Source organism: Branchiostoma belcheri, unplaced genomic scaffold, assembly GCF_001625305.1.
Source record: "Branchiostoma belcheri isolate BF01 breed outbred unplaced genomic scaffold, Haploidv18h27 scaffold52, whole genome shotgun sequence".
NCBI classification, from domain to species: Eukaryota; Metazoa; Chordata; class Leptocardii; order Amphioxiformes; family Branchiostomatidae; genus Branchiostoma; species Branchiostoma belcheri.
Genome location: NW_017804154.1, coordinates 572,790 through 586,999, shown reverse-complemented (window position 1 = coordinate 586,999; position 14,210 = coordinate 572,790). Strand labels below are relative to the sequence as shown.

The window sequence follows — 14,210 nt, the reverse complement described above, 5'->3', positions numbered from 1 at the left end:
CGGCGGTGGCGGCGCCGACGTCTGAAGGGCCTGTAATGCCGCCGCCATGTCTCTGACCTCTTTGGCCAGTTTGGCCTTCTCCAGGGCTGCCGTCAAGACCCTGTGTTGTTCCTGGAGCGAGGCGAGGTGAGGGTCTGTGTGGTCAGACTGTTCCGTCGTCTCCTTGGTCGACTCCGTCGTCTTTGGTGCCTGGGGCCCCTTGCAGTACTTGGATGTTACTCCGTCTGGATGGTCTTGTGCAAGCAGGCCGCAACCTTTGCATTTGCGATTGCGTTTCTTCGGAGACGGCATGACGGAGGCAAACAACGGAGCAGCAGAGAATTTCGAGAAGCGGCAGCCGGCCGGCTAGGCGGAGTGTGGTCTGTGCCACGCGATCCCCGGCACGACATTCAGGCTGAACCAGGGACCGGAGTTAATTAAAACTGATTGTTATCGTACAGTTGTAGGAAGTACCCTGCTGTGTTTCCCTGAGTCAGGGAAAAAATCGGTTTCTGAGAAGTGAGGTCAAGAGTTCTTCAAAACTTAAATGAACTTATGGTCCATTTTCACATAAATAACTAAGTATATAGAACCATACTTTCATGAAAGTTCATCTAAGTTAGTAAACTACATGAAGAAAAATAAACTGTTCTCCAACTCAAAAAGAAATTAACTCACCAGAAATTTTTGAAAGACTGAGCGATTCAGTCAAAAATTTCTTTTTGAGTTAATTTCTTTTTGAGTTCACTTGGAGAACAGTTTATTTTCTTCAAGAACTATGCTTTGCATGCAAATAACAGTTGTATGCATTGACTTTTAAATCAGCAAAGCCAGTGGCAAATAACACAGCATACTTATTATGCATAATACGATCAGTTAAAAATTCTGTTCCAAGTTACGGCACGTGTGAAGTTAGGGCATCCCCCATTCTCAACAAATGTGACTGGGAGGATATTTAACTAGCAGTCAATGATGATTACTTACTATCAAATATCGATGACATAATATGATAGGATGTCATCATTATTCTGTACATCGTTATTGGTCATGAGCATGTATTGTTCCCCTGCTCTCTCTCTCTCTCTCTCTAAGTGTGCTGGGCTCTCAAACATACAGTTTTTTTATGCCTTATCTTTACTACAAGGAAACTTGAGAACAAGCTTAACGGAACGTACAGTGTACACTCGCATGCGTACTGTGCTCAACAAATCCTGGAAACACCACTCGACTAAAGCAGAACTGTATGGAACATTACCAACTGTGTCATCTACCATACGAGAGAAAAGGGCTAGACTTGCTGCGCATTGTTATAGAAACCAAGATGAGCATGACAGTGAACTCTTGATCTTGGTACCAACACATGGACACTCCAGCGTCGGGCGACTTCATCGGACCTACATTGACCAGCTTGCTAAAGATGTAGGGGTGAGGGCTGAACATCCTGAGCAGCTAATGGCAGATAGAACTGTCTGGAGGGAGAGATTTAACTCGGTCCGGGCAAGATGCCTGACATGATGATGATGCTTTATGCCTTGGGATCCCCCATATATTGCGCCAGTGGCTAATTTCAAGCACCATTTCTCATCACTGAACTAAATTATATAATTATCCCTTCTCGTAGTGTCCAAGATGTGGGATTGAGTACATTATTTGTCTGTCTTGTCTTTAAATTACTGTAGCCTAGATAAAAACACTCAGACATTCAAAGATTAAGATTTTACCATGATTTTGTTTCCAGTTTTGTCATTGATTAAATCTTGATTTTTGTTTCTGTTTCCATTGGTCCAAATTGTATAGACTGCCAGGCTTGCTTGCATCCTCAACTCGGCAAGTGTTTGGGAAGCATGGTATATGTACTGGCAGCAGGTTGTGAGCAATTATGCAATAATGATTTAAAAAAAACACCATATTATCACCAGTTACTACATTGTACCATTTGCCCTGATCTCTGCCTTGTCTACATTCCTATGGCAACATTTGTCATTGTGGTCAGTAGACCAATTCCACAGCCCTACCCACCTCCCGCCAACACATAGAAATGCAACTTGAAAACATAAATAAAATGCAAATATATTACGGACATGCAGCCATTCTCTCATTGCTCAAAAAAGATAATACCATGCAATCATTGGATAAAGTATTGACCTGCTAATTGTGATTGACAGTCAGCATACAGAGTTAACATTCCTAAGTGTACAAGTCTGAACAGCGGTGGCTCAAATCAGCATTCTTGCCCATGTACGACAACAGATACCAGTAGTTGAATGTAAAAATCCTCACTGTAAACATGTAACCATGACAGAATCCTCTCCCACCACTCTTAAAGGTTCTCAAACTAAGCCAAAACAAGTCATCAAGTCAGAACAGCAACAATTTCCAATCTAACAAAAAACTGGACAATATCATGAGTCATTGAGTTACTGTACAGTAGTTTGCATTCGGAACGTGGCTGGTACACACCTCTGAGCCAGGACATACCAATATGGGACATACAACAATTACTGCTTTCTCTGCTTAGCACGAGAAATAATAATTATTATCAGATACTATCCCTCACAATACAAGATTGGCAGTTTGAACACACATCACTCTCAGTGGGCTAGCCAAAGAGCTTACATTGTAAATGTCATAGATTTGGATCCTAGAGAGTGGTAACCTCCCAATATATACACCGAAAGGGGTGGGAATGAATCTAACTAATCCAGCACAAAGAGTAAGAGTGCCTTTAAGCATTAACTGTAAAGTTGTTAAACTAGATCTACTGTTGAAATAATATTACGGTAACCTTATATGATACCAGGGGGTTTACCTTAGCTGATGGCTTAAGATGTCAAATTTTCTGTTGATAATATCAAATATCCTTGAACCACCCAGTATCAACATGTACAGTGTACCACTTTCTTGTTCTATGCTGGTTATGAACTAAAAAAATTAAATGTTATGACCATGCCGTGTGGTGGCATCGTGTGTCAGCTCTGTACCCCAGTGCCCATAATATCCCATTTTAAGTGTTGAGAAACTTTGGTACAAAGTGCAAGTTAAATGGCATATTCAAGAACGCATCAGTCCTACCTTTGTTCTCGGGCTTGTTTTCCTCCAGCAGTGCCTTGATGGTGTCGTGGATGTGAGACAGGGATGACTCTTCAATTGTCTGTTCTTGACACTTCTCTGTGCTCAGGTCCCTCCGTTCAAACTCCACATGGTACCTGTGCCATATCAACAGGGTTATTTAATATAATATGATATTGCAACATTTTTAAAAGTCTACAAAGTTTTAAATATTAAGTGTTTCAAGTCTTGGTATAGTTGATCAAACAGTCATGATTTATACTACATAGTATGTTACTCAATAACTTGTACCCGACTAGACTTTCACACAAATGGAGTGGGCTGAAATTTCTTTCAAGAATCATGTGCTGGATGATGTTAAAATAACCTCATCGACAAGGTTGATATGTAATACCGGTAGATATTGTGCTAAATGATGCTGTATGCCTACCTGCATCCTTCATAAAGGTACTGTGTCAGTGTCCAGTCCACAGGAACGGTTATGACTGCCCCCTGGTCAGCTTCTGAGACCTGGAGCTCATTTTCTGCAGCCACCACAATCAGCAGGACGGGCAGTATGATCACAGTTAACACGCCCATGGTCACACTACCTGGTGTAGCTGGACTCAGGACTCAGCTAACTGTTACACTGTACTAGCACTAGGACCAGAGTGCCAGATGCAGTGTCTAACTTCTTCTTACTGTTGTAACCCAGTGACTTCTCACCACTCTTACAACATCAGTTGAAGAAGTGGAGAAGTCAGCTTGAAGTGGTCCTCTGGGGCGTAGGTTTGCCAGACTTTTATAGGAAGGCTAGACTAATCCCCTCAAACAGCTATTGTTTCCGATTTTCCCACCAAAAATTCCATTTCTGCCTAGCAGTAACCTTGTTTCAGGACGTTCTTGTGACTGGAGCTTACATGTAAGTCCCTACTTGCCACCTTTCCTAATTCTGTACTTAACTTATCCATGCCTTAACTGTTCAATAGGGTAAGTAGAGACTACCCTGTGTGAAAATGACAGGGAAATCCTGAGTGGTGATGTGGGTGTAGGCCTGATCTCAATCATTCTACAGTCAATGCAGTGACCACATTAAGGACCACCTGGCCACTGTGACTACTTTTTGTGGTGGTCCCTTATTAGATAACATTTTCCCTTTGACACAAGTGTTAAGAATCCCGTCAATATTGACCACCTATCCACAAAGACCACATTTTATCAGTCCCCCTAGTTATCTTCTTGAAGTTTTGACAGATTGTAACATTACATCAAAGATGAAGGGTTCTGTACAAATGTATGTGGAACTAAAAGTGAAGATACTCTCCAGATGGGATAAAGTACTCACACGACAGTAAAACCAGTGAGTTAGTCTCCACCAGGCTTTCCCCAATTTAAAAAGTTTAGTGAAATTGCCGAAAAGAGGGATACTTGATAGGGGCACCAAGGTTGCAGTGGATAACAATTCATTCTGTGAGTTAGCAGTAATAACAGTATGGCCGGCTAACTCACAGATTCTGCACTAGTGAGCATGGTTTGTACAAGGTCAAAGAAAACTAGGCTCTGCCACAATATACATGGAGTTGTTCATTCCTGATCAAAGTACACAATCATAATTGCCAATGGATATGCCAACTAAACCACATTCACAAGTTTTTATCTGTTGTCACCCCAAGATGAGTTGCATTGGTAGCTGCATTCTCAATGCTGGAACTGTTTCAAGTTGTCAGTATTTTGCCCTGTTATAGAATTTTGCTTTGTTGATGTGTTTGTGATTGGTAACCATGGCAACGTGAGAGACTCAGTCAGTGTAAAAGATTCTTTTCTAGAGTTGAATCTCTAACATTGAATGTTTGAATTAGCTTCAGGTAAAAGGCATTTACCTATTTAAGTTTTTTTCACACGAGGACTTCGGTAATAAATTCCTATCCTTTGACATCATTGTGCAATCTCCAAAGCTGGGGTACTTTGCTACCGGGAAGGGAGTTAGACTAAGTCTTTTCATATGTCTAATGCTTGGATTATGTCGTTCCAACTGTTTCAGTTACAATTACGTTACTTTTCTTTCCTTCAACAAAGCTTTCACAATCTTCTTGGCCAAATTGCTTGAAATCCACTTTCAGTCCTGATGGCATGCTAATGGTAATTGTGGAAAGTTTCACATTCTGAAAGTACATGTAATGCTATACACATGTACAGTGTGAAAATATACTGATCTCTAGAGATCTGGATCATACACAATACAATGAAATCGTACATCACCCACTGTGTCGACACAGCTGTACAAAGTACCCATCTGACTTATATAATAGTTTGCTGCAAAGTACAGAATGGCTTATGCGTTGGGTGAGGAATCTTTCATGTGTCAAAATCAAAATTAATTTTATTTTGCTGTCTAAACATGTATACAGTGATACATGACTTATAAGTTACTACTTTTAGGGACAGTGAGAATTATAGATAAAACTTTCATATGCCTTTATATTACAATGTACATTTATCAAGTATTTTGACAACAGTATTTTGTGTGTGTTTGTGTGTGTGTGTGTGTTAATGTGTGCACATGGAGTTGGATGTAAAAATTTTTGACTATGTTTTGCTACAAAGCAGACACTTAAATCTACATTTTTTACTTAAAGACAAAAACACATCATGATGGTAACTTTGATGACATGTTGTCCTGTAGGACCTTCTGTGCTGGAGGTGTTTAACACATTGTTACGTCATCTGCGCCTGTCCATCGACTACCAGCTGACGGGGAGGAGGGGCTCACAGGGAAGCATCCACAAACAACCAATCAACGAGGAGGAAGAGAAACTGTTCCAGGAGGCCATCATCACTACTGTTGGTAGGTTAAGGAGTGCATTGGCTACCAAGTCTGTATTGTTAGAAGATCGTATGCATCTGTATCTGTCTGTATCTGTATAACCGGTATAACCGCCCTTTGGTGTAACACATGCAAGTTTATCTCATATACATGATCCTCACATGCTCAAGACATGTGACTCTCTGGTATGATATCCTCACCTTTAGCACACCAGCAGTTTTTTTCATCATCTTTACTTCCCTGCAATACTAGGGATCCTGTACAGCCCTTTGCTTTCTCTTGACATTGTACAATTTATCTAGTAAAACTGAGTTTTCCTTTCCTGTACTCTGTCAATGAAGATGTGTCTTTCTTTCTTAGGTGCATTTGCCACTATCTTGCCAGACTACCAGAAGATAGAGATCATGATGTTCATCATGGGGAAAGTGCCAATCCCTCCACAGGACGGAGACAGCAGCATGCTCTCAGCACGGGGAGTCCAGGGGTATGGTGTATACAATCAATCAATCTGTAAAGCAATCAATCAATAATTCAACCAGTCAATCAATCAAATCTATTGCACTGAAATTGTAGTAGATAGAATGTACATGTATGGCAAGTTTGATAAACAGTACTAGCTATAATAAGTCTACTTTCTACACAATTCTATTCATAGTGAACAGGAACCACATTTTTTTTGGTAACATTTTACAATTTTAAAGCTCTCTGTTGTTTCATCTTTCCCAATCAAACCAATCAACTGTCACTTTGTATACTTTTCTTTCTCTCCTTTCCTCTCTCTGTGCCTTTTCTTTGGTTTTCTCTGTATCCTTGTCTACCTTTCACACTATTCTTTCTTCTGTCAAGACTGATATACTTCCAGAACCTGAGACCTAATTTCTCTCAGTGAGTAGAATCTGCTTTGTTGATTATTTTATTTTTTGAACATGCTATAATTGTGCCTTTCTTGTGACTGTCTTTAGGATTCATTGTGGCCCTTGCTGGACATGTTTTTTTTTCAATAATTACAGGCATTTCTTATATATATATTAAATTTAGTTACACACTTCTGACAGTGATTTTTGTCAATAGCTGCCATATCTAGAAACCTGGTAATGTTACAATGTAGCTATCAGAATGATGTGCATTTTTAGTCCCCTACTATGCTCCTTAGATAGAAAATAGTACCATTTTTAATTTTTCCTTCTTAATTTTTTCTTCCTGTTCTATTATGAAGGCTTAATAACACAATTTTCTGTCAATACTGAACATTGTGCCTTCCCTTCTAGGGAGGAGGGGAATCTGCTGTTGCAGAATATGCTGCTACAGAGCTTACACCAGGTAACTTCTCTAACAGTTATTCATTCATCCTGTTAGAAAAAAAAATGAAGATAATCAATATTTTGCATTATATAAACAGCGAGGGAAAAATGGCAGGGGGTTCAGGTCATTTTATATTGTACCACTTAATTAAATTATATTTAAGAATTACTGAAGAAGGGATTGATAAACAACATGTGTACTGTCTTGCTACCCTCCAGTTTAATACTGCATTACTGTATTTCTTTAGTAGACCATTAAGCCAGTGCTTCAAGTTTTCGAGATGCGAGATTGACCTGTATTTCGATAACAATTGATAATTGTAATGTGATATAATGTACGGTGTGACATGACATGTACATGTACAAATGTATAACCCATTCCCATGTTGTACAGGTGGCCCTGGCCTACACGTCCGTCTCCATGACGACCACCTTCTCCACAGCGTTCCTGGACCCCTTACTGCGAGTCTCCCTGGTGGCCGACATACGAGTCCGCCTGATCGTACAGCAGATTCTCCACACCCTCATCGATCGCCATGGTAACTGTGAGAAGTTAGAAGAGATCAGGTGTGTTGACGGACTGAGTCAAGATGTCCTAAGATTGCTCTTAGTTTTGCCTTGCTTTTTTAAACAAAAGCTGCTAAGAAATGGTTCAAACATTTTGTGATTGTTACTCTTGTTTAAAATCTCATTCAAAAGTATCAGATATTATGCATGACTTTGCAGAATACCCAAGTACATCAGTGACCTTGATCTGAAGGTTGAAAAGTGTTCCAGGCAAGACTTGGCCTTCATGAGAAAGGTAAGTTCTATACAATAAACTAGATACTTTCTGCTTATCTTTAAAGTGAAGGATTCATCATCATTATTCTGTTTGCTTGGAGTAACGATTTACAATGTATGCATATTGCAAATTAAAGCTTTCTAGAATTCTATCTCTATGTTCCACCTAGTAGTTGAAGTCCTCTCTTTGACCTTGAAGAAACTTTTGTTTACATAAACCTGTAACATGAAGGGTTGATTTTCTCCCTACAGAGTGTTCTACTGAATGCCACCTAATCTAATCTACCTTTCTATAACCAGATTATAGAGTTAAGCCTCCTTCATTTCCCAATTTGTAATTATCAAATCTAGGCTTTAAACTTCATCAAGTGGGCTTAAGACTGGGATAAGTGAAGTTACAACTTAGTTATTCATTTGTTCACTACTTACATTGTATGGTTGACAAATACACACGTTAATGCAGAAAGGGTGTATTAAGTTAAAATTGACCATACCAAACAAAGGTTTGCCTTAAACAATGTTATATCTATGATTTTGTGATCATCTAATACTTGGTTACTAATTTCATAGTCAAGCTTAAAGTCTTGTCTTTTTCTTGGATATTTTGTCAGCAAACATTTTAAAGATACAACATTCAGACTTAACATCATTATTGCTAGAAACCCTATGAAGATATGATTTTCATACATTGTGAAATGTACAATGTACAACATGTAAATCAATTTTTTCCCTTTCTGCAGCATGGCCCCCAGTTCTACTCCATGCTGTATGAGAACCTCCTGCAGCGTGACAACAGTGATGAGAACTTCCACGCCATCTACTGCACCATGGCCCTGCTGTGTGTGGAGCTGGGAGGGGAGGATGTCCTGGTGGAGCTGCTCAGACTCACACTCGGCCTACAGGTGGGGCATTTACTATTATATATACATAATACTTACTCTGAACTGAATATGGAAGATTATTGTTTATTGATTGATTGATTTTGCGCTCACGAATAAAATAAAATGTAACATTATTGAAACATATGCAGACATGCATGGGAGGCCGGAAACCTGGTGGTTTATCTTTAGCCTTCCCCAATATAACAAGATTAAATTTTAAAGATAAATTGCCCTTATTACTAAATGAACCAACATTTAAACGAAGAATACAAAAAAAACAGGAAATAAACCAAGACAATTCAAAGAACTAACTAATGAAATTATACAAATCAATCATCAAGATGTTGTTTGACTCATATTTTACTTCCATGTATGGATTACCTGTAGGAGATTGTCTGCAAACCACAAGAGGAATATGACCTGTCAACTGCACACATCTGTAAGCTCCACGCTGTCCTAGCTGCATACTTGAACCTGATCAGTCAGCTGACGGCCATCCCTACCCTGTGCCAGCATGTCACCCAGGTATGTCATCTCACACTTTTGGTAATGTTGTCTAGTTGTAAACTCATGCCCAAAGGATAATTGCATTTAGGAAACACACAATTTAAACTTCAGGCTCTGAGGTAAAAATGTCTAGTCACCTCTTGGGGTTGGTAAGATGTCCATATGATGTATACTTTCATCAAATAGTGAAAAAATTATTAAGTTACAAAAAAAACAGTGCACCAACATTTGGAAACAACTCTTACCAATGTGACCACCAGCTTGTTTCTAAGCTTATGTTCTAAGGGGTCATAAAATTGATACTGCATCATACTCATGTACAGCATGTACATTGTGTAGTATGAGGGATAGACTTTAGATGGTAATGCATTGTGCAGTTGTATGTGCTGATCGTGATGGAGTGTGTAAATTGGATTGGCCTCTGACAGACAGGCTCTTCCAGCAAGTACTCATCCCTCCCTCGGGGCCCTGTCATCAACAGAGAAGACAGTTCGTACTTCTGAATATTTTATAACACTTAAATGTATATAAATGAATTATGAGGCCAATTGTCTCGTGCCTTGTTAAGGCTTTTCACCCCACTCAAGGGCTAGGACAATATGACTTTTTTGGCACAGCACTTTGAGGTTAGACTATTCCATTTCCACATTTTGGGGTATATGTGATCATCAGTTATCTTTTTTCACCTCTAAATAAATACCAGCATAATTTGCTTCATATGTGGCCTGTCCATGGTAGTTAAAAAGGACACATCAATGATTGTTTAATTTGAACAATAAGGTATTAAGTGACCCATTGCAACATTGCAGTATACATTTACACCATCCCACAGTACTAAGATTACAGGGCAGACAAAAGGATGCTTGAACCTTTTACTGTCACCACTTTTGCTCAGCAGCAACTCGACAGTTCAATGTGCCTGTAGATAACAGTGGTGCATGTCTAGACTGTGAGGATTTTGAATGTGAAATTCTGCAGTTCTCTATCTGTTTTATCATCATCACTACAATGGTAAGGTTTTGAAATCAATGTTCAGAGGCTGTGTTTGCTATCCCTTTGGCATGATTTACATGAACATAATGTATTCAAATAGTCTATTTTTGATATTGCACCAATAGTTTTGTAACCCTTGAATTTTAGACTGTCTGAACCTGTCCAACAGTGACTGACTATGTTGCTTTGGTTTCAACTGAAGAGTGAATCTAACTGGTACATGTATCCCATAAATTCCTGATGTGAACATAAATATTGTATTGTTATGATGTGATGTTTTCAGGTGTTGGAGACCAGGAAGCAGGAGGCACCTTACTTCTTGCCTGAAACTGCCTTCATGGAGGGAGATAGCCTGGATCAGTAAGTGATACAGTCATGATGGAGTCAGTGTTGAGATGGCTGTCAATGGTTATATTTGCTGCAGGGTTGGCATGTCATTCTATAATGAATCACAATATACAATTTGTACTTACCAGCCGAGTATGTGTTATGTTCTTGTTATTGTAGATAGTCATAGACTAAGTTTGGACTAGAAATTTAATACTGAAAGCAGACTGCTTTAAGTTCATTCTTATGTGAATGTATTATCTATATGTGCAATAATTTTCATGTAGTTGTTATTGACCAGCTTTGTAGCTTAACTCATTGGTATTATTGGACTCTGAGGAGTCATTTACATTGTCTTGGCAAGTGTAAATTCAACATCGTGATGTGAAAGAACTCCAGGGACTAGGATTTACTACTTTTCCCTCCTGCCATCCTGCAGTGTGACTCTGCCAGACACTGTGGACACAAAGTTGTTGTTCCACCAGAATGTCATCAATGAAGCCATGGCCAGCAGCGGGCACGAAGTCTCCAGACTGTCACAGCCATTTGTTCCTCTTAGATCAGGTCAGCATGCCCAGGGAAAATGAGCCATTCATAAACAGACTCATAAGTGACTGGAAATTATTGTTTTCTTCAAAGTTTTTCAAACTATTTGAAGACCGTCTAGTACCCCATCAAATGCAAATAGATATGACAATACATGTATGTACTGTCATCACCAACTCAAATGATTTTTTTCCTTGCTCATTATATGATACATGTATATTTCAATGTCAGGTTAAAAATGAGTTTGTGACAGACAGACAGACAGACAGAACAGCACAGTGGTCTAGTAGGGAGTTCTATTCAAATCAAGACTTGGTCTTCAAAGTTTGAAACAGAGTTTGAATATGAAAGTCTAATATAATAATTTTTTTATTATTTTTTTTTTAGATTTCCCATCTCAAAGCAGATACAGTATGGATGTCCAGTCCATCAACATTGAGATGGACCAGGTGGACACCCCTGGCAGAGAGCGGGTAAGGCATTTCTGAACATTCTGCACACAATCTGCAGGGCTGTCAAAGGTCCTCACAATTACAGAATGTACATTAGAAATGAATCTTAGTACTCTTTGTGAAAAAGAATACCTTTTAAGTGCACTATAATTGATCAAGAATTTATCATGGTTTACTTATTATAATCAAGAAGTAGATTAGAATTGTCCCATTCCTACCAATTCAATGATGGCACCCTTTCTACACTTCAGGTATCTCTTGGTAGCTTTAACCAGGGGATAGAGCATGATCGCACCCTTGAAAAGGCATTGTCATTTGTGGGTATTGTACACAACAGCATATTAGCATTGATAACATTTTTCAGATATTCCAAGTTCTTTTCTGAAGCCATTGATTTGAGGGCAGTTCTGTCTAACTTTCCATTTTATTGTTTGGAATGTCACAGGTTTGAAAAGTTTGTTGTTTGAACTTTTCATTATCATAATGTATAATATTTATTGATTCTGACACTGGCACTTGTTTCTTTCTATAGAAATTATCTTATCTAGTTATCTTATTGTATCATTTCTTCTTATGTTTATGTTTTTTCTCTTTGCCTTTGTACTACTTTTCCCTTTTGTTTCCTTGTTCCTAGACAAGTTTCCGTGCATGTTCTTTTGTGGTAAGTTTCCAGTACTTTTACCCCAGTTTCTTTCTCAATATTCAAAACACACCTCTGCTGACAGTATGAGTATCCTATACACTTGTGTTTGTGTATGTGTAACATGTGTTGTGTGTGTTTATATGTTCACATGACTATATATTATGATATGTATGAGATATGTAATATCTTGTTTCTTGTTTTTCTAATAATCAGAAACACCCAGGAGAGGAAATCACCTTTGAAACCCTGAAGAAAACCTTAAGTAAGTCTTTACAGGAAGTAGTGGAGAGAGAGAGAGGACTTATGTTTACCTTGGTCCTCCTACATGTATATAGTCTTTATTCATTGAATATAGGATTGCAAAAGAGGCTAGTTTTATGTATCATTGAAATATTTGTTTAATGTAGAAGCTATTACACCTAATAAAAAGTCTATAGTTGGTTGTAAATTTGTCATAGTTGAAAGCAGAGGAATGAACTATATGTATACACTGAAGATCCAATTGCAATAATGGCAATTATACTAAATGTACAATTGAATGTCAACTGTAATGCATGGCCAGTCACAATCTCAGTCTATCTTCCTGCAGTCCTGTCATGCTAGATAAACAAGAATTCGGAGATCTCATGCCTCCATGAAATATATGAGTTTTTTTAAATGTTTTTACACAGTACACTACAGTACAGAACAAAATAACGCAGGTTTTTGGTTTCAAACACACAGTAGCACCTTTGGCCTGGATATGGTCATGAAGGCTTTTCCCAAGGGAGAACCTCATTAATCAAACAAGGCAGGCGCTGCCTCCACCCCGCACATCTTTTTTCCCTGCCACCCCGCACATCTGTTTTCCCGGAAGTTCTGCTGCAGTACCAAGGTCAGCCACCAGGAGGCCCATATTTGACCTTGACCTTTGGCTTCCTAAGACACCTACCAGCATACCAAATATCATCACAATCCATAAAGTCGTTCTGAAGTTATGCTGATTACAAATGTGCGGAAACACACACACACACACACAGACGCGCCAAATACAATACCTCCATTTTTCATGGTAATGACCCACAAACCTGACCACATCCATGCAGCTAGATATCTAACCTGTTGTGTTTCTTCTCTACTCAGCTGAGAAGACCCCAGATGCAGAGGATGATGAAGCAAGACGACGGGAAGTTGTTGAAAAGTTCCAGAATGCACCATTTGAAGAGATAGCAGCCCATTCTGAGGCCAGGGTATGTAGTCCCTATACTTGTTATCCAACCCTTTGCAAGGCATCTTTTTTTCTTTACACAGTTGATAGTCAACAGACTATGACGTTTCCTGTTACACAGTAGTAAATTTTATTTTGTGAAAACTGTACTTTCAATGTGAGGTATTATGTGTTTTCATTGTTTTAATAGAATGTAACTATCAATTTGAAGGTTGTGAAATTTTACCCAGTGTTTTTGATGACTCTCTTGCTGAATTTCTTGTTCACAGTCCCAGCAGCTGAACAACAAGCTGAATGAGATCATGGACATGGTGTCAAAGTAAGTCTTAATAAACCCCTCCGGAAAATATGCACACATTACACAATAGATAATTATGGGTAATGACATGACATTAGCTGTTGAAAATTGTATGTAATGTATGTTCATGTATGCTCACATCTGTTCTTACATGTTGTGGATGACCGGTAGAGACTTTTCCAGTAGTTCCTCCAAACGATATCTGTACTGGGTAACTAAATTACCTTTTCAGCACCAAGGACAACATCCATTCTGTCTAATATTTTAAACTTTGACATGTTCATTGCATAGTCTTTCTTTAATCTATGAAATGTACATGCTCAACCTTTTACCTTGTTGTGCTGAATATGTCCCAAAGCATGAAGATAGCACCATGGACAGAATTAAATTTCAAGACCAGTCTTCAGAAGTGTCTTTTCTT

The 14,210-nt window shown here is 38.8% G+C and overlaps 2 protein-coding genes across 4 annotated transcripts in view; one reads left to right on the top strand and one right to left on the bottom strand.

The window, feature by feature from the left end:
• LOC109480787 (macrophage mannose receptor 1-like) overlaps window positions 1-3,764 on the bottom strand; it is an 18,728-nt gene extending 14,964 nt beyond the window's left edge. The window contains exons 1-2 of the mRNA XM_019783094.1: window positions 3,479-3,764; window positions 3,052-3,185 (exon numbers count right to left, since the gene is read on the bottom strand). Coding sequence (XP_019638653.1) covers window positions 3,052-3,185; window positions 3,479-3,627 — 283 coding nt within the window. The 5' untranslated portion in view covers window positions 3,628-3,764. The remainder of the gene's footprint in view (window positions 1-3,051; window positions 3,186-3,478) is intronic.
• LOC109480786 (protein EFR3 homolog B-like) overlaps window positions 1-14,210 on the top strand; it is a 76,575-nt gene that overhangs the window by 60,825 nt on the left and 1,540 nt on the right. For 2 of the 3 annotated variants that reach the window (XM_019783093.1, XM_019783091.1), the window contains 14 exons: window positions 5,711-5,872; window positions 6,212-6,335; window positions 7,120-7,171; window positions 7,547-7,719; window positions 7,879-7,954; window positions 8,676-8,837; window positions 9,204-9,341; window positions 10,600-10,676; window positions 11,083-11,207; window positions 11,577-11,662; window positions 12,276-12,302; window positions 12,498-12,546; window positions 13,407-13,513; window positions 13,761-13,810. In XM_019783093.1, the coding sequence (XP_019638652.1) occupies window positions 5,711-5,872; window positions 6,212-6,335; window positions 7,120-7,171; window positions 7,547-7,719; window positions 7,879-7,954; window positions 8,676-8,837; window positions 9,204-9,341; window positions 10,600-10,676; window positions 11,083-11,207; window positions 11,577-11,662; window positions 12,276-12,302; window positions 12,498-12,546; window positions 13,407-13,513; window positions 13,761-13,810 (1,408 nt within the window). The remainder of the gene's footprint in view (window positions 1-5,710; window positions 5,873-6,211; window positions 6,336-7,119; window positions 7,172-7,546; window positions 7,720-7,878; window positions 7,955-8,675; window positions 8,838-9,203; window positions 9,342-10,599; window positions 10,677-11,082; window positions 11,208-11,576; window positions 11,663-12,275; window positions 12,303-12,497; window positions 12,547-13,406; window positions 13,514-13,760; window positions 13,811-14,210) is intronic. The other variant, XM_019783092.1, reaches the window with a different exon arrangement.